Below are 25,738 nucleotides of genomic sequence, written 5' to 3'. Positions count from 1 at the left end.
AATTCTTCGTGTGCCAAAAAGAAAAGATGCCATCGTCGCAATCAAAATGCATTTGTTCAACAATCTTTGAAATTTATGCAAATAAATAGCGACAAAACGCAAAACGTTAATATGTAAAATAAGAAACAAGTTTCCTCGAACTAGAAAATGCGCAACGTTTTGCAATTGCAAACTTAAATGGAGTTATCACATCGACAAAAAATGTTTATGTATATATTTTGACATTTCAATATAATCCCACTGAACATTTTTCGAATTATGAATATTCTCAAACTATTTAAGGATAAATCCCAATTGACATTCGTAATAACATTTGTCACCACTTCTTTCTCCTTTTTTCCAAGCGAAGAAATGGTAATTTTTTATTTCAGCATGAAAAACATTCAAAATTAATGGGAAAGTTTTGAATTTTACTTAAATCATCCGGATTTTGAAAGAAAAATTATGTCAATCCAATTTTCGAAATTTTTTGGAAGATCACAGTGATACGCGGACATAGAAATTTCCACACAGAATGCCCCATCATTTTCTTATCAGGGATTCCATATGCTACAAAACGTATTACAATATTGAAGAAAGAGTTAATTTTTCCTTTAATTTGTCTATAATTTCAAAAACCATATTATTTCATCTCACCTCATATATTTAAAGTTTGTTTTTTACAAAACTGTATAAGTAGAATAGAAAAAGAAGAGTGTTTCGTGCAAGCATTGAATTTGTCAACAAATTATTCGATAATAGTTTTACTCAAATTTTGGTATTTCGATATATTATTTTATTATTCAATGTCCTTGAAAAAAACGATAAACACATACTCATACACACAATATACACAAATAAACAACACAAAAACACATATAATTCCGACCGTTTATGGGAGGACAAGCACACGGACAAAACACTAAGACACGCAAACCAACAAAAACAACATTACACACCCAATTAATAGGTAATCAAAAGCAAACATTATAAATAATTTCGGTTAAAAAAAGCGAGTAAACCTTATGCGCTTGAGCTTTTACATTAAATGCTTTCGATTTAATCGTTTTGATTTGTTAGCATGAACTTTGTCGTCGATTCAAGTGACGTATAGTTGCCTATAACTTATTGCATAAAAGTATTTCATTGAGATCGATGAGAGTGTTGAACGGTATAATATTTTATGGTATTTCGAAGAATTTTTTTTTACTTCATCGAATCGTTTCGATGATGATTTCAAGAATCGAACCACCAAAAAGACGAACAACATTGAATGGTTTTTGGTTTCGTATGCGCACTTGGCTGTCTGATTTTCCTTCATTGCGAAAAACTTTGAAATGATTAATTTATCTATTGCATGTTATTTTATCGTTAGTATAACCGAGATAGACAACTTTCAATAATAAATGCTTGAGTTTTCTTTTTCGTCATTTAGCGGCACCCGATTAAAGCGGTGGTATTTTGGATAAAGTTTTCGACGATTCTCGTCTACTTTCCGTTCCAATTTTATCGCTGTGTGCAAACAAATTTTCTTTGCTTCGTGAGCTTTACTTTAGTTTGTTTTCTCCAGCCAAATAACTTAATAATCGCTCGCATTCCAAGTTATGATAAGCGGCTACATTTCATACCACATATTCTGCATAATTTGTGGTAATATTTAAATCGAAGAATGCTCCGCACACTTGAAACACTCATTCAAGAGAGACGCGGTATCCATCGATCGGTATTTTGTATGCTTTACCAATCGATTATTATTATATTGTCGGCTTTATTGCACAATATGGCACAAAAAGAGGTTAAACTGTTTATCTACTGAGTGCCAATTACAGTGGATATATCATGGTGTTCAATGTTCATTTTGTTGTTTACTCAAACAAATAAAAAAAAATGTATTTACATTCGGAAATAAATTGTGGCCCGGAATTTTATCACAGAATTGCTATTTTTCCACAATTGTATTTCAATAATCTGTTTAAAAAAATGGAACTATCCATAAATTCGATGGACTTATTAAATATTGTACATTGATTTAATTAAGTAATATTCACTGATTTGCTGCATGCTAATCAGTTGATCGAATGTTTTGTTAAATCGCTACAATATCCACTCACACACAACAGAAATAGCAATCATCCAATGCGTTCGTTTCAAACTGTCAATTTACATGCATAAATTGTAGTGGATTTCTGTCTAATAAGAATTTAACCGTCGATAATAATGATGGTATCCTCCACCTTCTATGGCAATGGTTACAATTTAAAATTGATTCACAACCAGCATATTGGATTATTTCTACTTCTGTTTTGTGTGAGCAATCAACAATAAATTAATACAAATGAGACACCGATGTAAAAAAAAACTGAATTGAACGCACTTCCGCATAATGTATGCACAAAATTTATTTACATTTTTACATGAAAATCCGAATAAAGTTCTATTTCTAATGGATAAACGCGGGCTATGTTGGCATGATCACTTAAATAGCTTTATATCATTGTTTTATCGGGCTGTGTATTTTGCATTTTGTAGATAGATTTGCTATTCATTTTACGTTATTTTGTATATATTTTATTGTCTAAATGGAAAGATGCACTAATTGAAATCTATTTATCGATGAGCATATTGATAATGTGTAATGTGTGCATGATGATGCTTGGCATTATTTTTGTTTATATTTTACAAAATAAATCATTTGATTTGTTAATTAAATGGCTTTGCTTTTAATTGGCATAAATAGATGCGAATAAGTCGAGAAATAAATCTAATTAATGAAATCGTGTTTTTTGTAGTTTTTGTGGCCATTTCAGAGTTTTAGCAATTCGAAGGGACGAAATTATCTAGTCGAGCACGGAATGAAAATTGGCATTGATTTGGATTCGGTGGAAAATGATGATCCGGTAGTTGGTTTTAATCAATTATCATTAGGTCAAGGTGTGGAAAATGTGACGGTTCTTGGAAATGGACCACGCGATAGCGTTAAATTCGAATGGATGGTAACACCGTGGACGGAATGCTCACAAAATTGTGGCCCAGAGATTGGATACAAGGTAAGTTTATATTGCAATTCGTGATTCTGGTGTATGGTTCTCATCAAAATGCATAATACCTGTATACCTGATGCGATTAAAATATTTTCCAGTTTCGACGAACACAATGTATGGTTCGATTACATAATACAACACAAAACGTAGACAGTGTATTGTGTAAGGATGCTGGTTTATCAGAACCAGAAACATTTGAAAAATGCGGAGGTGAAGAATGTGCCCAATGGGTTGCTGGCGAATGGACATTGTGCTTACAATCGCGTTGCCAGAGACGCCACAAAGCCATTCAGGATCGAAACGTGTTGTGTCTGTTTCCAAACAACACCGAAAGCGATTTATGTGATCCCAATGAAAAGCCAATCACTCGGCAAGAGTGCGATAACCAACGATGTATACCAGTTTGGCGCATGGATGAATGGACTGATGTAGGTCACACCAAATTTTAAATACTTTTATTTTTCGTCCATCGATTGATAACCAAATTAATAACCCATTATTTCATCATTTTCACATTGTTCCATTATTTACTTCTCGCACAGTGTAAAGCTACATGTGGTCAAGGTGTTAAATACCGTACTGTCAAGTGTGTTTGGTATGGCTCAAATCGACGTGCCATTAATGGATGTAGAGATACACCCATGCCGGCTATGAAGAAAGAATGTAAAGGTCCTCCGTGTGCTGAAAATTGTGAGTATTAATATCCGGTTCCTTCATACATTTTACCTATCTTTGTTAAAATTTAGACATTTTTCCACTTGATTTAATTTGATTTTTCATTAATTTTTCATTTTGTTTTATTTGTTTTTTTTTTGTCATTATCTTTTGTTTAAACGTGAAGATGCTCAATGTAAAGATTCATCCCGATATTGTACTACCGTTCTATCAATGGGTCTTTGTAAATTACATCGTTACCAGCAAAAATGCTGTAAATCGTGCCGATCAAAAAATAAATTCTAATGAAATTCATCTTCGATTTAAGACAATTAATTTGAATAAGCAACAAAATTATTTTGTTAACATTTTCGACTTAATTATTAATATTTATACGGAAAGCTCACAAATAAAATATCCTGGAAAAATGATTAAATTTTAATTTATTTTGTTTATTTTATGATTTTGATTCTTATTTGTGCTATAATTTGATCGATTTTTATCCATTGTCTTCCAAAAAGTTTATTCGTTCTTTTTTTCTAATTGCCAGTGATTTCAACTGGAAAATCACCCGAAATGCATTTGGGATATTCGGTGCTGTGGCTAATAGGTTTGCAAATTTGCTTTTATTTAATTAATTTTGCAATGAATCGATCGTCGTGTTGATTAGACATTTGCTGTCTAAGATTATTTTCTGAACAAAATTGCCGGTAGTTTCAACTAGCTGATTAAAGAAGCCTGTAAAAATTAAGGTATTTTACGAAAACTCCGAGGAACGCAGTTGAATGGCCAAATATTATCTAAACATATAAAAAAAATCAATGACCATATCCAATATCGTTTTAAGCAAATCTTGAATTTTTAAGTAACACCACAAATATATGATTCTGAATTAATCTTTTTTAACAAAATTTTTTCGACGAAATCGAACATCGTTTATGCTATATTGAGAGTATCGAAAATGATCTCAGGTTTGTTGACCATTTTGTTTATTTTCAAATTGAAATTCTGTAAATATTTTTTAAAATCTTAGTTTGAGTGATTTTTCTTTCAATTTTGGAAGATATAGAATGCATTTTTTTAAATTATGAAATTGAAAAGAATGTAGACATCCATAGTTTTGCTTGCTATGAGTAATGTATGTGGCGTCAAAGTTAGCCGGAAAAAATACCATTTAGTTAGTTATTCCAACAACAGGTATCACTGAAGGCTTGTCGGTTTTTGTCCTTTCTGAGGACTTTGAAAAAAATAAAATAAAGTGAAATCCACAAAAACGTCTCAGACACTGTCTGACAGACAGGAACAAAATCCGACCAGCCTAATTAAAACACAGAAACTGCATATTTATCGGTGACGTTAAGTTAGTACAAACAGATTTTTGGAAAATAAATTACCAAAAACAATAATGATTAAACTAGAACACATTATAATATAATGAGTGACCAGAAGACACGTTTCGACACTTAATAAATGCAATCATAAAATAATTGATTTCATCAGGTACCAATTTTAATTTTCCGAACTAAAACCAAAGGTTATTTCAATTTTCACATGAAGCCTGTAAGTTAAGACTACAAGAGAAGTGAATTATTGTCTTCGGGTGCTGAATCTTTTAACCTTGTGGTCTTTGTGATACAGACAAACAACAAATGACCACCCTCGTGAAAATGTAAATCATCAATATTGAAAATGGCACAAGAATTATTCCACAATGAACATATGCTCCTACCAGTAAAAAAAATGTAAGTTAATCAATTTCCTTGATACAGCTTCCATTGCCAATGAGCATGGTTTAAGAAAATAAGATAAAAATGCACTTTCTTCGTAAGTTCATTGTACGTACTCTTATTTAGTCTTTTCATAAGGGATTAAACCAAGTATTGCCGTTGCATTGCGCAAACATTGCTTTTAGCAGAGAGCAACTTAAGAGAAGTTGCAATCAATTTATCGCAAATTAGAGTTGCCTATGTAATTGTTTGATCATGTGGCCGGTTAGTTTTAACAAGGATCGAATAGCAAATGTAAATATTTTGAAATGGTTTTAAAAGAGATTACGTCCATTTGCCATTTTACAAGTTTTCCCCCATTCATCGGGTATCCACGTACAAACACGTACAAAGTGACACTCAAGCATTGGTGGCCAAAATTCATACAGTTAGAAAACAATAATTTAATATGGAGGTAACAACTAAAGTATCTAACTACTTCAAACTATACCAAAACTCAATAAAAATAGATTGAATTTACAATTTAAATAAACGCTACATCATGTTCCGCACAAGTGGAAGATTTGATCATTTGCATAATTTGATGTCGTTGCTCTCACCAGACAAATTAAACGCAATTTTGGTTTCTGTTATTTCAAGCCGAATTAAATGTAAATAAACTTTAAATTGTAGCTGTGTTAACATACACACATACGCAAATACACACAAACACTTTCACTTGAATAATGAATGATGAATCTAATGGAAATGGATACACATCGGTATATCCATCACATACACAAATCATTACGTTTAAATAAATTGAATAACGATATTTTCTAAGACTAGTTAGATATTTAGGTAAAACACAAAACTGAAGGAGGATCACATGAAAAGCTTAATGAATATATATTGAACATTTGTACTGATATAGAACTAAAACCGATGGAATATGAGAAACTCGATTCATTATTTAGTATTTGTTCGATATATCGGAGAATTCGGTTTAAAATCGCAACGATGCATCATAATTGATGTATCAGCTAATTTATTTGCATTCAAGAATGAATTCCAGTTTTTGAGAATTCATATTTTCCACTAGTGGTTTATCAATTTACTGTAAATGGAAAATAATTCTCAACTAAATATAGTCAGTCATTATATATGTTGTAAAATAAAAGAAAAAGAATAAAATAGCTCATACAGTACGTTTTTGTTAGATAAAAAATGACAAATTAGGCAATATTTATTTCAATTTTGTTTCGAAAAAATGAGAAAATGCAAATGAAAAAAAAGTCCGAAGTGTGAGTAACAGAATAGTCAAGATAGTGCCATATGAGCGGCCTGAATATATACATATATATCGGCAACATAAATAAACCATTCAAATATAATCCAATATACTACAAATAGACGATAAATGCATATAAATATATACATACAAATATTATATAATTGTTTTAACCAGCCAATAGACAAAAATTGTCGTCATTTACCCACATTTTGGAAGCAGTGCCAATTCCTGATACCATTTTCCGGTAGATTTTATACGGTTGCTTTCATTCACACTACAACAATCTCTCAATAAACGAATAAGCTCACTTCAGTTCGATTGTTTTCCTTCGAACCATCTCTCTGCAAATGTAATAAAAAAATAATTTACTCGAAATAAATAGCATGGAATGGAGTATGAAATCTAATGAAAAAAAAAACATATGGAATATACTATACATATACCGTTATAAGTGTAAGACGGTCACTACTAATTAATGTAATAAATTATAGCAAACAATTGCATAAGATATTATCAAATATGAATTATTGATATGGAAATAAAGCAGAGCCAACAATGTCATGTTATTTATTTTTAACAAAATAACTAAGAAAATTCTGCGTTTTATTTCGCATCCCTTGTCGCATGCATTTGTATTGATCTGTATGTAATTCTATTGAATTGATATAGACTATTGTGGGGGTAATAGCATTATGTATATCTGTCTGTGTCTATATCTATATCTGTATCCGCTCCACTCAAGCGCTGTGTGTACACTGTACACACCAAGTGTATTTTTTCCAGTGGTATATGATTTCAATATGAATATTTATTTCGCTCTTCAGTGCATTTTGAGTGCCAAGCAGCAATAACAATTCTTTGCCAAATGTTTCGAATAAAGGAAAGAGAACAGAGAAAAAAACACATCACATCGATCCAACCACGCATTGTAAGTGAAATAGATCAGAAAGAAATGAAGTTATGTTTTGTATGTTCACAGCCATTTGAGCGACAATAAGCCATTCTATTGGAGGCAATATGCCAAACAAATGACACAATACAAATGGAAAACAATCCGACACAGTGGCACCAAATTTACAAAGCAATTTAACATCGAAATGCCAACGCGGTTGTGGCAAAATGTGACTATCAATTAAAATAATGATTCGTTTTTTGTAGACAAGCTTGAAATGAATGACAAAAAAGGATACCAATTCTTGCTTACTTGAATTTTTTTTTATTTGTAGACTCAAGCATTGAATTATGAATCTCAATAGACATGCTGTACAAACATTTCATGCGCATTTAATATTTCATAATATTGTAATTATATTTATATTGACAGAAATAATGCTGAACACGAAATAATTTAGAACATTTAATTGCTTTGTAATGAATCTGGATAGTGCAACATGGAAGGAGACCATGGTAAAATTTCATTTATAAATTAAATAGTTCCGCTTCAATAATTATAAGAGGATCGATTTAGTTTGCAACATTTAAACTTCCACCAATGTTACAATTGACTTTCAAGGTGTTGTGAGCAAAACAAAAGCTTAACACTGACGTTTCTGTTTACATAACAAGTTGTTACTAACAACCTCAATGTAAATTATGAAATTAAAATGTCCTGGAATATTATGAAAAGTTTAAATTAATTTTCAATTCGATATGCGCCACTTTATCCACGAAAATTGAACATACATTTCAGGGTTTAAATGAACTTGAATTATTAATGAATTTTACTTTATGTTCGGTGTCGTTTGGATGTGCAATTATTTCGTTTTTCCGCTTAATAAGTTGATGTTTTTAATTGAAATTGACGATGAAAATGAAACAATGGGAAGAAAAAATCGATGAAATACAGCATGGCTGGAACAACAGTCTCTCTATCTTTGGACATAGTCCATAACACAGCCACTGCATCCGAGTCAACTTACCCGAAACAATTCATTAAATCAACTGTACATCATTCGTTTTATCGACCGAATTTACTGCAGGTCAGTATTTATATTTACTATATCTATATTTCTCTAGTGAATTTACTTCGCTGTCCACAAAATGGCCAAATTCATTTAACTCATTTTAATAAATTCATCTTATAATCCGAAAAACAAACATGAAGTTGATGAACAGCGCATTTTATTACAGTTTTTTTTCTACTCTCTATGAAGACCATAGCAAAATGGTGCCCGTGAAATTTTATACAACAAAAATATTGCAGTTTCGGAAAGCAATTTCACATGGACTCTCTTTTTTTCTTTGATAATTTTGAATTTTATATAGGTCATGTTGTATTAATAATAAAATGAATTGAAAATTGTATTTTCGATGCCTGATAGTTTGCGAATATCTCTATTAAAATTCAAACCGTTTTCTATAGCAGCGCTATTATCGTTCTGCCAATAAACTGTCAACAAATTTGTTGAAATAAGTTAGTAAATTAGTGGATGACAAGAATTGCATCGAACATTATATATTCGTAACTGCAAAAACCATATCTCTGTGCAATAAATAAAAAAGCGACAGTTTATTTTTTTAATGGAGCATGCGGCATTAACTGCACAAATCGTGTTTGTTGAATGAATTAATCTTTGGAATCTTTTATTGCTCAAAGTTATGAGCATGTTTATTATGGTATTTATGAAGCGAGTTTCTTTTTCATAGGAATTTATCATACACAAACGTATCAGCCTAAAAAGAAATTAACAAGTTGGTGTTATGAATGGAAATGGATATAACGAAGTCACACTCAAACTGAAAATCATGTACGAAATCCTTGTTTTTCTTCATCTTTAATTCGCTTTCATTTCTTTCAAAAGTGTAACCTTTTGCTTATTGTAAATCATATAATATGATTTATATTTTTGGTAAAATTCCAAAATATTTCAAGATATATGCGCCAATCCGCGGATACGAATTATAATGAGACTAAAAATGGGACAACATTTATGCGGAAGTAGGCCTTTCTGGGTTGGTAACATATTTTTACTATGGGAGTCATACATGGGCACAGGGGGTGTAAGACCGGATAACCCCCAAGAGAATCTCCCACTTTTGTGCGCGAAATTGTTAAGATTCTTTGGATTGGCTAGGAATTTTGATTAGCGGATGGACCCGCTTAAACTTTTACCGCGCCCATGAATGATGGAAGTACACATCTTTAAGACTGCTCCTAACATCAAAATCGCTCTTCGAAATATCAACACATCAAGGGTAAGGAATGAATCGTATTACATTCGTTTTATAAAAATGTTAGACATGTTTTTTAGTCAGCCCCTACCGTTACTGTAAGCAAACATGGTATCGGTCAGTACCATTATTCGTTCTTAAATAATCTCTCCACGAACTCTTACATTTTAACAATTGCATCAATTTAAACATTCTATATAATTTTCGTTGACAGCGACTTTCTAAGCTCTTTCTTTTTGTGTATGTGATATAAATTGAATTTAATGAAAGCAGTCTAATTGAGCCAAACTAAAAATCTAATCAACTCTTGTGTATTGATTAAATAAAGAATTTGTAGTTTTCTCAGCTTTTATCTACTTAATAATTCGACGACTTGTTAATGCACTTCGTTTAACAGCAAATTTTGTTTCATCCGTTGTTGCATCGTTAGTGTAATCAAATTGAGTTTTCTAAAAAAAACACCCGGGAAATGTAGCGATAAAGCGCATCCTTGTGTTCGAATTTTTTTCTGTTGTTGTGATGGATGTGATTCAAATATTAAAGCGAGTAGAGAATTTTGATTGAACTATTAGCGCTATAAAATACTATTATGTATTTTCCGTCCAGAAGCAAGCGGACAAGCCATTCAAAGTCCACTTCTAGAATATTAAGTACATTTTTTAGTATATGTAAATCAAGTTTAAAAAGAAAACGATAAAAATGTAATAAAAAAAATTGGCATGTGCTTCAGTTCAGATTTTATTCCTTTCTTTGGCTCGAGCTAAAAACGCTCGACTTGAAAAACTTAAATTGTTTGAAACTGTGATTGGAATAAACTCCACCGAAGAAAAATAAAATTGTATTTTTCAATTATTTCAATGCAGCTTTTGTTTTATATATTGTTTTTGTCCATTCACGTTTTCGTGCCAGCCGCGCCGTCTGTTTTTCACATCATTTCACCGCGCATTTTCGGCATCGTTCTACAAAATTTACTCGAGCTCAAATCAAATGAATCAATTCTTTATCTTATCTTCAGCATCGTTTCGAGTTGCAGCAAATACTGCGGATTGAATGTTCGAGTCTGGTACGTGCGCTAGTGGCGATCGTAACTGACAAGCAAATAAATATAAATCGAATCTCGACCCTTTTTCGTCTTGTGCATCACAAACACACAGCACGAAACACTCAGATTATGGACACTTTGCAAATCTACAACACAACGGTATTGTGATTGGGAATGGAGGATGGTTGAGAATACGAGACACAGCGATAGAGTGATAGAGCTCTAGATAGGGTACAACCGACATCCACACTCATCTCGTTCAATACGAACTGAATAATAAAATCGAACAATTGTTTTCACACCGAAAATTCGAAACGACATTGTTGTGCGTTTTATGTGCCTTCCAATGCGATGGCTGTGCATTTTGAGTGCAAGTGCAGTGCTTTCACAGAGAGAAAAAAAAATTTATTTCGACAAATCGCCAGCACAGAAAAATGCATTCAATTCGATCTGGTAAGCTGCAATTTACGCCGTCACTTTTTACCAAAAAATTTGTGCGAAACAGCACACCAGCACACCAAACAGAATAAACAAACAATTTAGTTATCTATTTCATTAATACTTTTACTCTCCATCCATTCATTCTCTCTATTTATTTTTCGCTTTCTACTCGACACACAATTTTACTTGTGGCTAAATTGATGTTTGTCTGTTTGGGCATTTAGTTGTGTATTTCACATCCAATCTTTCTTTTACGCTCATTCTTTCGCCCAGTTTTTCTTGTGTTTGTATGTGTATGTTCCCTTTAAGTTTGCATCAACATTTTCTCTTCTTCTTTTTTTTTCGGTTTAGTGTTTCCTCAATTTCTTTGCTTTTCGGCTATGCTGAGAATACCATATTGAATAGAAAAAGAAAAACTTTTACACCATCATACCGATGGCTTCAATCAGCCAAGAAGAACTGTAAAAACTTTTGCAAATATCGATTCAGATGGAAAATTATCGTTTACTGAAACAACTTTTTATATGGCCACCATTAAACAGTCATCTCTCGCATTCATCAGACAAATGATAATGTCATTTCATTTTTATGATCAAATTTGTTAATTGTATTTCATGTATTCACCCGACTAATGAATAGATCGAAGTAAATTGAATTTTTTGTTGTCACCGTCAACGATCATGTAGAAGCTTGACTCAAATTTTTTTCCCCGTATACAATGTGTTGAATGCTCAATTTTTCACTATGTTCGCACATTTTATTTTCCCTTCGTCAAATAATATAAAATAGTTTGTAACTTCATTTTACTAAAATGTAAAAAAGCGAGAGAGAGAGAGAGAGAGAGAGAGAAGTGTAATTTTTTTCCTCGTTCATGTGCGATGCGTTTGTTCCGTATTATCATCATTATTGGATTGATTGGCAAATCAAAACGAATTATATGCAGCCAATATGGATTTTATAAAAGAGTATGTGCTATCAAACAAAAAAAAATGTTATCGAGTATCAATCGTATAGAAATGAATTGATATGAGACGATACATTGAAAAATCAATTCTGCCGGCATAAGTGTGATTCAAGTCGACACAATGTGAGCATCCTTGCATCAAATGTGAGCATCTATGTAGATTGTAGATGAAGAAAAAGTGCCATAAAAATAAAATCATAAATCAATGCCCCAGTCTATGATCAATTCGTTGGTTAGTCTTTCTCTCTGAACAACAAAGCAAACCAAATCCAATCTTCGCTTACCGCATGCGGTAGAAATTCAAATAAGCGCAATGTACAATTGTACAACCAAAGAAAACGTTACAATACGTATCGTCGATATCGATTTCCATTTCAAGGCAAAATGGTAAGATAAAATTAGACAAAAACAAATGAGACTCAAATACATCTTCTCTCATTCACACCCCCATTTGCTTATTCGCTCCAATTCGGTTCAATTTGACAATAGCAAAACAAGACGACGACGACGACAATTGTATGCTAAATTTCCGCTACCGTTATTTGGTAAATGGCATGGATAAAAATGCACGAGCTACAGAATTGAACACAGGAATCATGTCGAGGCAACAATGTACTACATAATAAATAAATAATAGAGGTATACAATGCAAGAAAAATATTTCACTTGTTTTTTTTTTCTCGCTGCTGCGCTGGTATTATAAAATTGATTGATAAGGGTTGACGGTGGAATATTTGATTCCACACAAACTCTGCACATGATACGAACAGCACAATCCTGAAAACAGCTCTCTATCTCTCTTCACAGTCAACGGGAAAAGAATGATAGAATGAAAGGGATATTATGCGCACTGAAATCCCGATTGGAAAACACTCTGTTCATCAATAACGAAAATATGATTCAAATAAATATGTTCACACATCTCTCATACAATACATATTTTCGAGATGTATTTGTTCACGTGTGCGCTGATTTTATTCATAGACTCGCGCATCTATTACCTTGCGGAAATTTATACAATAAGCAAAAAAAGGAAAACAGAGACTAAAAACACTGTTATTTAAACACTACATTTACCTCGACAAATATTATTCAAGTATTTACCATTATTCACTATACCGTTTTGGTTCGCTTAATAAGAGCACGATTTCACTGTGTGCTCAATGTGTGAAATATTAAAATATTTACGAAATTGTGTTGCAAAAACACCCGAACAAGAAGAAATTGATCGAAATAATTTATTTGTTCATGGTTTTAAATAAAAGAGCCAACCGGCTAAGCCTATGAAGAGACAAAATGCGAATTCCCCTCATCTGTGCCATCTTGTATTCCATAGTTGAACTCAATTTAGTTACAATGAATTGAATCGAAAAAGAGAAAAAAAACAACAACAGTAACATGGCTACATAGATCTGTTGACCAGTGAGATACGTATAGCAATGGAATGAAAGAATGAAGAAAGCGTATATGTGTATGTATGCATCAGCACGCATAGATGTACAGCTCTGTGTGGCCGTGCCATTGTTGTTGTTTTTTCACTTTTTCATTTCAATGCTACAGAATTAAATTCAGTTTTTGCATCTAATTCACACTAAAATCAGATGGCGCTCATTAGCGAGATTCGCAAAAAAAAGTCTCCAATCTCATACAAATATACACCGGCTGAAAAGAGCACACATTTTCAATTTCAATTGTTCAATGGTAATGGCGGATGCACGATAATGCGAAATTGTTACAAAGAATTATAATTTCTTAATTAGATTGCGAACATTTCAAGAGAGAGAGCGCAGCATTGTTCAACTATATGTTTTTGACGATACGAATACGAAAAATGAACATGGATATTTTCAATGTTTCGATCACGTAATGATGCTAAGAATAATAATAGACTGATAGGTTGATGTGTTTTTGTTGTTGTTGTTGTTGTTGTTTGTCTAGTCATTTAACATTATTTTATCACAAAGTGAAATCGGTTGAAATGGTTTTGTTGGAAGGTAGACGAGAGCTGCATAAAAGAAGATACAAAAAAAATAGACAAACACATAAAGGTGAAATGGTAAGTCGTTCCAATACTACATGTGAGAGGTGTGCAGTTCAATGAAACATTAAGTGTTTATGGAAATTTTATATTGCAATAAAATCGTGTGCCGTTCTGTTTTTTTTCTCGTACCCTGAACAACGTGGAAACGCATTCACATCGGTTGAAAAATCAAGTGTACAATGTCGCAAAGAAAATTACAAAACAAACAGAGTTTGAAAACACGCGAGCTACTAAACAAGCCATCGACAATAACGAGTGCAAGAAAAAAAGAACTCTGTAAGAGATACACCATCAAACAATCATTGTTTTTGTTACTGTTGTTGTTGCTGTTTGTATCCTCTTTTTTTTCTCTGTTTCATCGTCTATGCTATCCGACTATAAATATTATACCAAGGGTTCGTACGGGTGTTGGTTTTTTTATTCGCAGTCGCTCCACGGTACATTGTCTCATGTATGTACCATCTAATAGTACAAATACAAAATGTGTGAATGTCACTTTTTTGTGCCAGCTCTGTCGCCTTTTTTTCGTCTACACTTACGCCACAACACCCGACAACGAGCTCTCGGAAACTCACTCTTATCACACATTTGATTTTTGTTTGCTTCTCTTATGATTGACACTGGAGTGGATGTGGCGATGTGCGATGCTTTTTATTCTTTGCACACATGATGCTGATTACATAAGTGGATTGGGTTGACTTGACATTGATTCTATTGATATTGCCGGCTTAGTTTCAGCTTCAGCCGGGCACCAAAGAGCAAGGCTAATCCGATCGTTTATACATCACTTCACATAAATACATCATTTCTATCTTTTTTCATCGTTTCTGCAAGTTGATTTCGCGCACTGACTCTCTTATCGAAACTCTCTTGTGTTTTGCGAAATGTCAACACTGAATGTGGTACCTTTTTTTCACTTTTTATTCGTATTTCGTATGCGAAGCACCGTAATATTGATAAAAAAATTCTTTTATGACGCTTACCAAATGTCAACATGAATAATATCACTGTGTCGATTATTGGATAGAATTCAAACAATTGATATATTTTTTTATCATACATGCGTTTTACTGCACGAATTTTACTCCTTGCGTCAATTTGCTTTTCGGTCTGAAAGATTGAAGAAGAAAAAAAACAGATGTGATTACTTTTTCAATGACAGCTAAATTTTTGCTTTCGGTTACATGTTAAATATGCATACGGTGAAGGTTGATTAAATATGCAATTAAAATGATACACCGCAACCAAGGAGGTGCTTACGCTGCTTGTATTTGAATCTAATGTGAAAATTTAAAATAACAAAAAGCGAAGTCCACAAGTGGTCACACACAATGGTAGTATTTGTATTCATTTTTCATTGCGTCTGACTGTAAAACGGATCCGGTGTATGGTGTTTGTTTTTCTATCATTAACGTTTGCTTCCGTGGTAGGGAATAACGGAATCCGTACGTACAACAGTTTCACTGCAAAGGTGAATTAAAAGTGGATCGGCAAATAAACTTCATCGTTTTAAAAGAGAGTGTTTGTTTTTTTTGCCATTGTGCTTGCCATCCGCTCATTAAAGCAAAATGCTCACCTCAGTCTCAATCGACACCATTTGTCGAGATTAAAATAGAAAAAAAAAATTATTTATCAAATAAGTTTTCGAAAAGAGTTAAACTTAAAAATGGCGTAAAAGAGTTGGTTTGTATTCAGGTATGCGTAGAGCGTTCTGTGTTCTAACTGTGCCGTTCACAGTGAACTCGCGAACTTTAATTACTCGTTGAGAATCGACAAGGGTTGTTATTAATGGAAATTGGAAATTGAAAATCTCTTGCGAACGTTTTGTAACAACATTTCAAATGGAATTCATCGCCTTCGGTGTGGATATGCAGTTATTGCCAAATCATATGATTTATATGCAGTCGGTGAAAAATTAATGGCGAATTGGCAGTCTAACGAAAAAGGTGGCTACAACAACTACGAGCGTACACGAGTCGAGGTGTTGTTCATTTTCACGTGGAAACACATGCATATGAAAAGAACGCGGAAAAATAGGATTTCGCTGGAATGCAGTTTCAAAAATGCAGCAATAAGAAATTTCTTCGATTTTTCCACTGGAATGACATTCTTAAGCGCGTCAAAAATGTGAAAAAGTGTTCAGACGTTGTGCCGTACATCGCATCGCTAACAAGAATGAAAATCGTTTGCAAAATCAGAAAATGTCTGATACTTAGTTGTTTGTTTGCGCCAAGAAAGAGAAACGAACCGCCGTTGAAGTGAACGAGAGTGGAAACGAGTTGTAGAGCGAAAAAAAAAATTAAAATTTTTCTCATGTTTCTACAAATCATCTGTATTAAGAGTTCCCCAGAGGAATGTAAAATGATCCAAAGCACGTGACAAAATTACAGAATAACAACAATGCCTTGGAACATACATTCAAGCACAAGACTTTCTGTAAGCCACTTGAACGGACACGATGAGTTATGATTGGCAAAATATGTGTACATATTATACAAATATCGCAAGAAAGTAGAGCACCTCCGACACCAGCAACAACAACAGCAAAAAAAATGGTCGAGTAAAAACTTTTGATTCTGCACAAGTTATTCAGCAGATTCGACAAAGTGTTGTATTCGGTGAATGGTGTAGCTAAAACTAGTATATTTCATGGTACTTATCTGAGATTTCTTTGGCAACAATATTGAATTTAAGACATGATCCACTACGGATTTAACTGTCGAAAAGTAATATTTTTTCGGTGTGTTTGGTAGAAAATTTACTTCATCTAAATACGTGATTAACTGTGAAAAAACACACTCTCACTTAATTTGAATCGTTTTTCAGCATATTATACGGTATTTGAGAGGATTTGCGTACATACAACACTCATTACACATGCCATTCGGGTCTTTTTCTCGAAATTTTAGTATGCAATACAAAAAGCACTTTTGAGAAAAGGAAAACCTGTGCTTGCACTGTAAAGAAAAAAACAAAGCTTCCTTCGCATTGTCATTTTAATCACATAATTCCAATAAAAAAAACGCCTCCGTAAGTGTCTTTCGAAGTAAAGTCGAAACTGTATGGCATAGCGTGTTCCACATAAAATTAGATATCACGCTGCGGTCAATTCATCTTTTCATATATTTTGTCATTACCAAGAGTATTTCCTGCAATTATGTATTTTGCTTGCTAATAAAATGAACGAGGGGACACAAATTTGAGCCATTCAAAAATTCACGTGAATGAAAAAAACGCGAAGCACTCGTTATATCAATTCATAAAAATTCACGAACTGAGAGAGATAATTTATATATACACATAATTTGCCGTTTATTTGTTTCGAATGGTTTTGTTTTTCCTTCTGATAACGATTTGTTTTTTTGTTTCAATTCATTTTTGTACACGTGCAATTGTTTCAACATTCCGGAAAATGGAGTCAATATTATTGACACTATCACATTTAAAGCTAAAGCGGCATTTTTCGAATTTTTGATCTCATCGAAACAAAAAGTGTATGCCAAAATATACGAATAATAAATTATCAATTTCTCCCATTTATTTCTACACTGGCTGCGGCGAAGCTGACGTAATCGTTGTCATTTTCGGTTTTTCCCGCCATTGTGGCTTTCACAAATTCCAGCGAATAATAAATTAGATTGAAATGCTCGAGTAGAGACACAATTCAATATAAATTCTAATAGTCTTATTCACATTTTGTTTCATTCGATTTGCATTTTTTCCATTAAGCTCACAATGCGTGGTGGTGTTCCACTTCATATTTTCTACTTCATTTAAATAACTTGAATTGTTGTTTTCATTTCAAAAATTCTTTTGCGCTGATGGAAATAGAAATGTTTATTTTTCCAAATTTACCTAACTTTTCATTCGTAGACATTTTGCGCTATTCACTTGCCGACTGATAGACAGTTGTGGATGACTTGTGTGCGTGCAATGACGATAAAATCATATCCATACTATGCCAGAATGAATAAGCACCAGACTACGACATAATCAGAATCAATATTATCGATAACTGTGTGATTTATTTCATTTCCGATTGTGTCACAACTAAAACGACAAATTGGTAGAGTAGGGAAAAACGAACTTTTTTCTTCTTTTTTTAGAACAAATCCAAGCCGAGAGCAGAATAAAAAAGCTCGAGTTGAATGAAGTCGTTTTTATTGATAGAATTGTAATCGTCAAAAGCTTCATTATTCATATCAGTCAATTGAATTAAAAAACCTTTCGAATTCTAATAAAAAAGAATTCATACTCAGCATACAGAGCACGAATCACGAGTACATCCTCATGTGTGAATCTTCAAAAGTCATTGAGGAGTTTTTGTATATGTTTCACAAGTCACATTTCAAGTAGATAATCCATTGTGGATTTGTAGTGGCTCTCTTTTCAATATTACTCGTATGAACCGATTTCAGATAGAATTTACTATTTCAAACTCTTTCACTCCCACAAAGTGTAAGCAATAAGAAATAACTAATTCGAAAACAAAACCTGCATCATTTCCATACAACCCATTCCGGTGTTTGTTTACAACACATATTTACTGTCGTAATGCATGAGAGTAGCAAAAAACTTTTTGTTGTGGTAGGATTTTGGTGTTGTTAGTCAAGTCAAAAGGTCAACCATTTTCAAAGCGAAATATTTGTTACCTCTAAATAGCTCATATCATTTGAAAATCTCCGAAATGTGTACATTTGGTGTTGAATGAAATCAATGTTTTTGAGGTTTGTAGTGTCACAACATTTATTGTGCGCCCTCACCGTGTGCGTTCACTTTTTTCAATTAAACACCGGTTTGAACGGGAATGATGCGGCGAAAAAAAATGAAAATTTACGAGACAATAAAGAAGAAATGTGCACATCTGATATTTGAATGTACTGTGCCCCGTGTATACGAACTGCACTTAAAAATAAGTGTGCACACTAAAGTTCACACTTATCCAAATACGTTGTATATGTATGTGTATTGGTTGTGCATAAACATACGAACTAACGCACATTCCTCTTTGTATTTTTCGCACCAAAGACAGCGAGCATACAACAGCACTGTGATCTAGTAAACATTGAATTCATTATATATGCTCACTGTTTTCGTTGGTGCGAGTAATACAAAGAGGAATGTGCGTTAGTTCGTATGTTTATGCACAACCAATACACATACATATACAACGTATTTGGATAAGTGTGAACTTTAGTGTGCACACTTATTTTTAAGTGCAGTTCGTATACACGGGGCGTTTTCAAAACCTGTACAGACACAAAACGCACACCGAATGAAATAAAATAGAGAACACAGGAAAAGCATTATAAAATTAACCAACGAAAAATATAAATTTGTTGTTATTTTTTTTTTTTTTGTTGCTTTTATTTGTATTTGTGGTATTGCTTGGCCATATCTTTGTTTACGGTAAAATTTCATACATCTCTGTGCTGTATCTTAAATGTTTGTTCTTTCAGCAACATCAAATGATATATGGAATAGCGGAGTATAATGACGATGTATCCATACATAATACTGTATGTATTTCAAGTTGATGCACAGCAAAAAAAAGCGGCCCACAAAACATAACACCACGCACTCATGCATAATACGGAAACTGGAGCCGCTGACTGGAGCGTATTAGTGGCGTTGTCTAGCATCCAGTATTTCGGTGACGGCGGAAATAAAACATATTTTGGCTCGATTCAGGATGCTTTTCCAACCGCTGTTACGTTTAAGTTGAACACCGAATTCCACTATGTGGATATTTTTGAATCGCATTATTATCTATTTCAATTTAAATGTCTTCGTTCTGCGCTGAGTGCTTTCCTATCTTGCGTTCACTTTTGTCTTTTATCCACACACACACACACACCGTGGCAGCATCTAGCACATATAATTTTGGTGTCGGTATTTATTATCCACGTTTCTTTTTGGTTTACGATTTGCACTGCATTCGCTCAACAACACGGATGCCGTTGCAATGCCAAATTATATAGAGCGAAAACTGGTGCATTTGAAACGGACCGAAAAACTCGCCGTATTTCAAGATTGCAAAACACAATTCTGCACTTTTTCCCATCTTTCTTTCATTTTAACGCGATTCGTCGTCATTGAAGTTTCAAACAGATGAAAGATTCCTTCGAAGGGTCAATCTGTGTGAAATAAGATGGAAAGAAAGCGTAAAAGCGTACGTTATTGAATTAAAAAAAACACACACAGCTATTTCAAAAAACGTTCTTCAAGACTATTACTAAATCCACCAGTGAACAGGGAATTTCATGAAATGACGTTGTCTATTTGATATACGAAAAAAATAGTTATTTTAAACAGACTTCGGGTACGATCAAGTTAATGTAAATTCACGGTCAAAATGAATTATTTTGATGTTAAACATTCAACGTTTTACAAACGATATTTTAATGCATAATATTTCAATAACGACTTTATTTCAATGCAGTGAACATGTTCAGCAGCCAAATATTTATACGATTAAAAAATACTTGTAAAAATTGAATTTATTTTGTTGAATCATGCATTAAAGAATGTAATACACATTTTTCAATTGAATTGAGTTGGAAAATTTCATTTCTAAATAGATGCATCCCCGTTTCTTTTGAGAAAAACGATACGAATCTTTGGGGAAAATGTAAGAAAATTCAACTAAGTGTGATACGAACCGTAAACTAATGAAGACAACACTTTTGGAAAATGTGTTATTTCCGCGCGTACTTTGCAAGTGTAGGCTGCATTATGGTCGTGACTCTTTGTGGGTAGTCAAACTCCACTAAAACTAATGAGGTGATAAATGCCAATATATACTATGCATTTGAATAACGTTTTACTTTACTCACATTTCTAGCAGTTACAAATGCTATAAATCTAAGAAGGGGTATTTCGCCATCGGAAAATACGGGGAAATGATTTCGCCTTTGAAGGGGTAGTAAAAGCTCTACTGAGAGAAACTGAGCAACTTATATTCCCTCTGTTGAAGAAAATTCGAGAGAGTGTGTCGAAATCACTTGTTTTTTGAAGCTTCATGTAAATTCAATTGTTTGCTATAATTAGTCTTGAAACAACGGGACGGAAATAATTTTATTTTTGAAAAATAGGAAGAAATAATGAATGAATCTCATCGAATTTTATAATTTGGCATGCATTCGATTGATTTATATTGTTTTGTATTGGCACAATATGCAAAGATCGTCAATGAAATGTGTGAACGAGCTACAGGTATTTTAAAATAATAATTCTTTTTGAAGTGCGTATATGTGCGCCATGCAATTACGTTAAGCTGTTAGTGACATGTTTGTTATAAACGAGCTGTGGTTTAATTACTAAGTGCGTGAATACGATATACAGAGACAATATGCACGCCAAATGTATGCAATACGTTCGGATGTAATGACACATTGGATGCTTGGTATTGTTATCAAGAGCTCAAAAAACTGAAACCTATTCGGCAATTAAAACTTTGCACTCACGAGCTCAATATGTGCATCTATTCATGTAAAATTGGACGTGCCCGGTTCATGTGAGAGAAAAAACGTCATTGTAGTGGTCACACAATACATAGTTTACTGCATTATCCAATGTTCCGTAGCATTTCAAATAGCTGTGTTGAAATTTACGGAAAATTTTCCATTTGCGTGTAATTATGACGGCATCATTGAAGTCAAGAACCCAAAATGAAGTGGAAACTGTCTCGTTCACTTATAATTATGATATCATTGTGTATCATTCTCGAATCGATCATACATTGCAATGTGTCGCATTTTGAATCGACAATATCATGGGAAATGTTCGATTCATGATGAGATGCTTTCCTACAAATGTCCAATACACGAACCGGAATATTTTGCCACAAAACGCGGATACAATCGATTATAATGATTGTCATCATCGCGACCACTGACCACTTCGAGTGAATTAACATCGATCACAGTTTTGATTTATATGACTTTTGAATTTTCGCAATGGAAAACCCACCACCATCACATACACACACACACACACACACACACATATATATATATATATTCACATCATTCGCAATTCATGCTCTATTGTTGGCTGCATTCATAGCCAATGGCCATCAATTTTACAAATGTCATTGGAGTTGACGACACTTCATGGCATTTAATATATTCAGAAAATTGGCGGACACCAACGTGAAATTAGGCATTTCAAATGAAGAGTCAATGCTCGGTCCAGTGCAATTGAATCAACGCGGAAATATTTTCACATTATGAATGAAACTGTGCGGTTGGCTCGATTTACGTTGACCAGTTTTAGGAAATCGTGCTCCCCGTGTAACGTGTGCAAAAGATTATTACTTTATTTTGCATATGAAGACTGCGTCCATAGCAACACCATCTGCCCACATTGAAAAAAAAATTGTGCAAAGCTCGATCAGACCAAAGTGTAACGCTAACTCTTCGAGGTCGAGTCTCAATTATCATTTAGTAAAAAACCATAGGTATACATACCGTCTTGATATCAATTTTTTCTAAACTCAATACAAACCCACTGTTTGCAGTTTATATTAAATAGATAATTTCAAGGAATTTTCTATATATTTCATGTTGAAGTAAATTTTCACGTGGGAATCTTATGAGAACTCCATAAAAATAAATTTTACTTGTTAGCCGCGATTTTCATCCTCCTTGTTTATATTAAATGCCAGTCTGTACTTTAACCAAATTGCGTGAATGATTGATTGGGTGTATTTATGCCGTTTATTGGCCTGTATTATGAGGTGATTTTTTAAGGCGTAAATTTTCTGCAAAAAAAATTGATAAGAGTAGACAGTCTATTTTAAACTTTATGACGGTGTTATTCGAAATATAAAGATGAACGCCATGACTAACTATGATTCAGGTAAGACTAGGGGGTAGACACGCAATCCAAAAGAACAAATCTATACGAAAAAAATAGATCTCTTTAAATTATTGCGAGTAGATTATAAATATTTCAAATCATTTTGAATTTTTTCGAATCATTTCAAATCACCGCTTGACAGTTCGTGTGACACTTTACAGTGAAGTTGACTATCGATGTTTGTATGCATGTTATATCAAAAAAATATCAAGTTAAAGAATAAAAATACAATGAGATTTAATATTTTCGAAATGTGTTTTAACTATAAACGAAATATACTTGATTTTTTTAATTAAAAAAGGTTTTTGTTTGCTTAAAAAAAAACAAATATTGATATAGAATTTTATGCTTTGTTTTAGTATTGTAAAGTCACTTGTCAAATCATTCAAATCACAAATGAATTACAACGAATCATTTGAATCATGTCTACCCCCTTGAGGTAAGATCACTCACCGCCTTTATGAATTATCATATCATCATTTTTTTTAAATGTTGTTCGATGTTCTTTGGACTTGGATTTGCATTTTTGAACAAAGAACCTTGTACACTGAGTGAGACGTCTATATAACTCAAATGTGGATTTCAATGCGAGTGAGAGAAGCAAACACATAAAAGGCTCACTTTTTATACAAACTTCTTTCGTGTCGCAATTTGTAGATGTACTGATAATAATGACTAAAATGGATAAAATGACTGAACATCAGAGTATCATGATTTGCTGCTGCTCAGCATATAGCTGAGAGCTGAGAAATGCTGAACTCGTGCGGCTAACGCATACGAAACGAATGCACACACACATGCATTCTCCCCGTTTAAACGGTTATAAACAGTTGATTGGATGTTTAATTCAAACACACTGCAATTATGTTCCATAAGAGACTGTATAAAATGCAAAACTGTAGCACAGCTAGCGCCACTGCGTACAGCTATTGAGTTCTAGCCTATTGTTTGTAACTGAGCAAAAGTCTTTTCACTAGTGGGCAGCAACCAGTGTTTGGCAAAGATATCTCTCCTACTATCTAGATAAATAGTAGGTAGACAGGGAATTTCAGATCAAGTTTCTAGATGAATATTAGATAAAACTATCTTTTTTATATAAAAGATAAGATACTTTTGAGATATCTTACAAGATATCTGTAGATAAAATGAAGGAAAATTTGATTGTTTTCAAATTTGAGCAATTGTTAAAAATATTTCAGTAGCTATTATCATTTAAAGAGATTTTATTTCGAAATAATTTTAAATAGTTTTGTTTTTTTTTTATGAAAATGTAAAGTCGAGTTGATTTCCGTAGTTTTATGATTTGAGTGAATTTAAATAGCGAAAACAAACATATCAAAACCGTTTGAATCGCTATAATACCAAAAGTAAAAATTTTCTCCAGAAGATTTTCGATTTCAAAATTTCTTATATATGTATGTATGTAATCTACCATTACTTACAATGGCAAATAATGTCAAAAACTGCATGATGGCGCCATCTCTACGTGCACATGAAAATTAGAACAAAAAGTATGTGTAGAATATTGATTGATTCGAAGTTTGAATATGGAATCATTTGTTGTGACATCTGTCATTCTACGCTCTGAACAAAAACCGATTTATTGTTTGCATCTAGTGAATTTGTGATGGAAAATAAATTAAAATTACTTTGCACAGTTTGTGCCATCGAAATAATTTGCGAGGACGTTGCACAACACATGGTTTTGCATTATACAAACATTCTACACATACTTTTTGTTCTAATTTTCAGGTGCACGTAGAGATGGCGCTGGGAACGCGAAGCTCAAAAAAAATATACAGTCTATATAGAAAGCAAGTGACGGTAGTATGTAATATAAGAGCGATATTTATTTCATGAAAATTCTAAACTGATTCATTTTTGCTATGCAAAGGGTATTTTTGAATTCATCGTCATATATTAAAATACTATATATCGAATCATAAAATGGTGCAATATTTATTCATTTTGATTTTTTGTCGAAAAATTTTGAAATCGGTTTTGCTGCAAAACTTTTGCATTGGAAAACTATTGCAACCAGACCTTATCGTTATTAATTTTATTCGTAATTCCATAGAACACTTTACTATCTTAAAAATATCTTTTTTCCGTAGATAGATAGCAACCAAAATTAGAAAATCTAGATAAATATTAGATTATTAGTTATTTTGTTCTTCATTATCTAGATAAATAATAGATAATGTCTTAGGCAAGATATCTTTACCAAACACTGGCAGCAACTTAGTATAGATTACATTGAATTCCGTCGTGACGCTAGCTGTGTTACACTTTGAGCATAATTTCGGTACGAATTCAAAACTCAAAGATTAGTAACCAGTTGAGTTTGAAATTGTGTTGCGACCGACATATGAGAAGCTGCGAGAAAAACATCACATCGCATCCCTCGTTATTTTGCTTACGTAAGTGAAAGCAAGAGATGAGATGCGACGTGCTGTTTTTGCTCTCAGTCTTTCATATATTCTGAAAGTGTACGTCTAACGCATACGAAACGGATGCACGATACATATTTCCCTTTCACTTCG

The 25,738-nt window shown here is 33.1% G+C and overlaps 1 protein-coding gene across 6 annotated transcripts in view; it reads left to right on the top strand.

The window, feature by feature from the left end:
* Positions 1-5,074, top strand: part of LOC116344740 (protein madd-4) — a 68,650-nt gene extending 63,576 nt beyond the window's left edge. For 4 of the 6 annotated variants that reach the window (XM_031773462.1, XM_031773460.1, XM_031773461.1 and 1 more), the window contains 4 exons: positions 2,769-3,026; positions 3,119-3,448; positions 3,563-3,710; positions 3,862-4,091. In XM_031773462.1, the coding sequence (XP_031629322.1) occupies positions 2,769-3,026; positions 3,119-3,448; positions 3,563-3,710; positions 3,862-3,980 (855 nt within the window). In that variant the 3' untranslated portion in view covers positions 3,981-4,091. Of the gene's footprint in view, positions 1-2,768; positions 3,027-3,118; positions 3,449-3,562; positions 3,711-3,861; positions 4,092-4,224 lie in introns of those variants that run through there. The other 2 variants (XM_031773458.1, XM_031773459.1) reach the window with 2 other exon arrangements.
* The last annotated feature ends 20,664 nt before the right edge of the window (positions 5,075-25,738 follow it).

The sequence above is a fragment of the Contarinia nasturtii genome, unplaced genomic scaffold, assembly GCF_009176525.2.
Source record: "Contarinia nasturtii isolate CC-2019 unplaced genomic scaffold, AAFC_CNas_1.1 Cnas_scaffold_1182, whole genome shotgun sequence".
Taxonomy (NCBI): domain Eukaryota; kingdom Metazoa; phylum Arthropoda; class Insecta; order Diptera; family Cecidomyiidae; genus Contarinia; species Contarinia nasturtii.
This window is presented reverse-complemented; position numbering and strand designations above follow the sequence as displayed.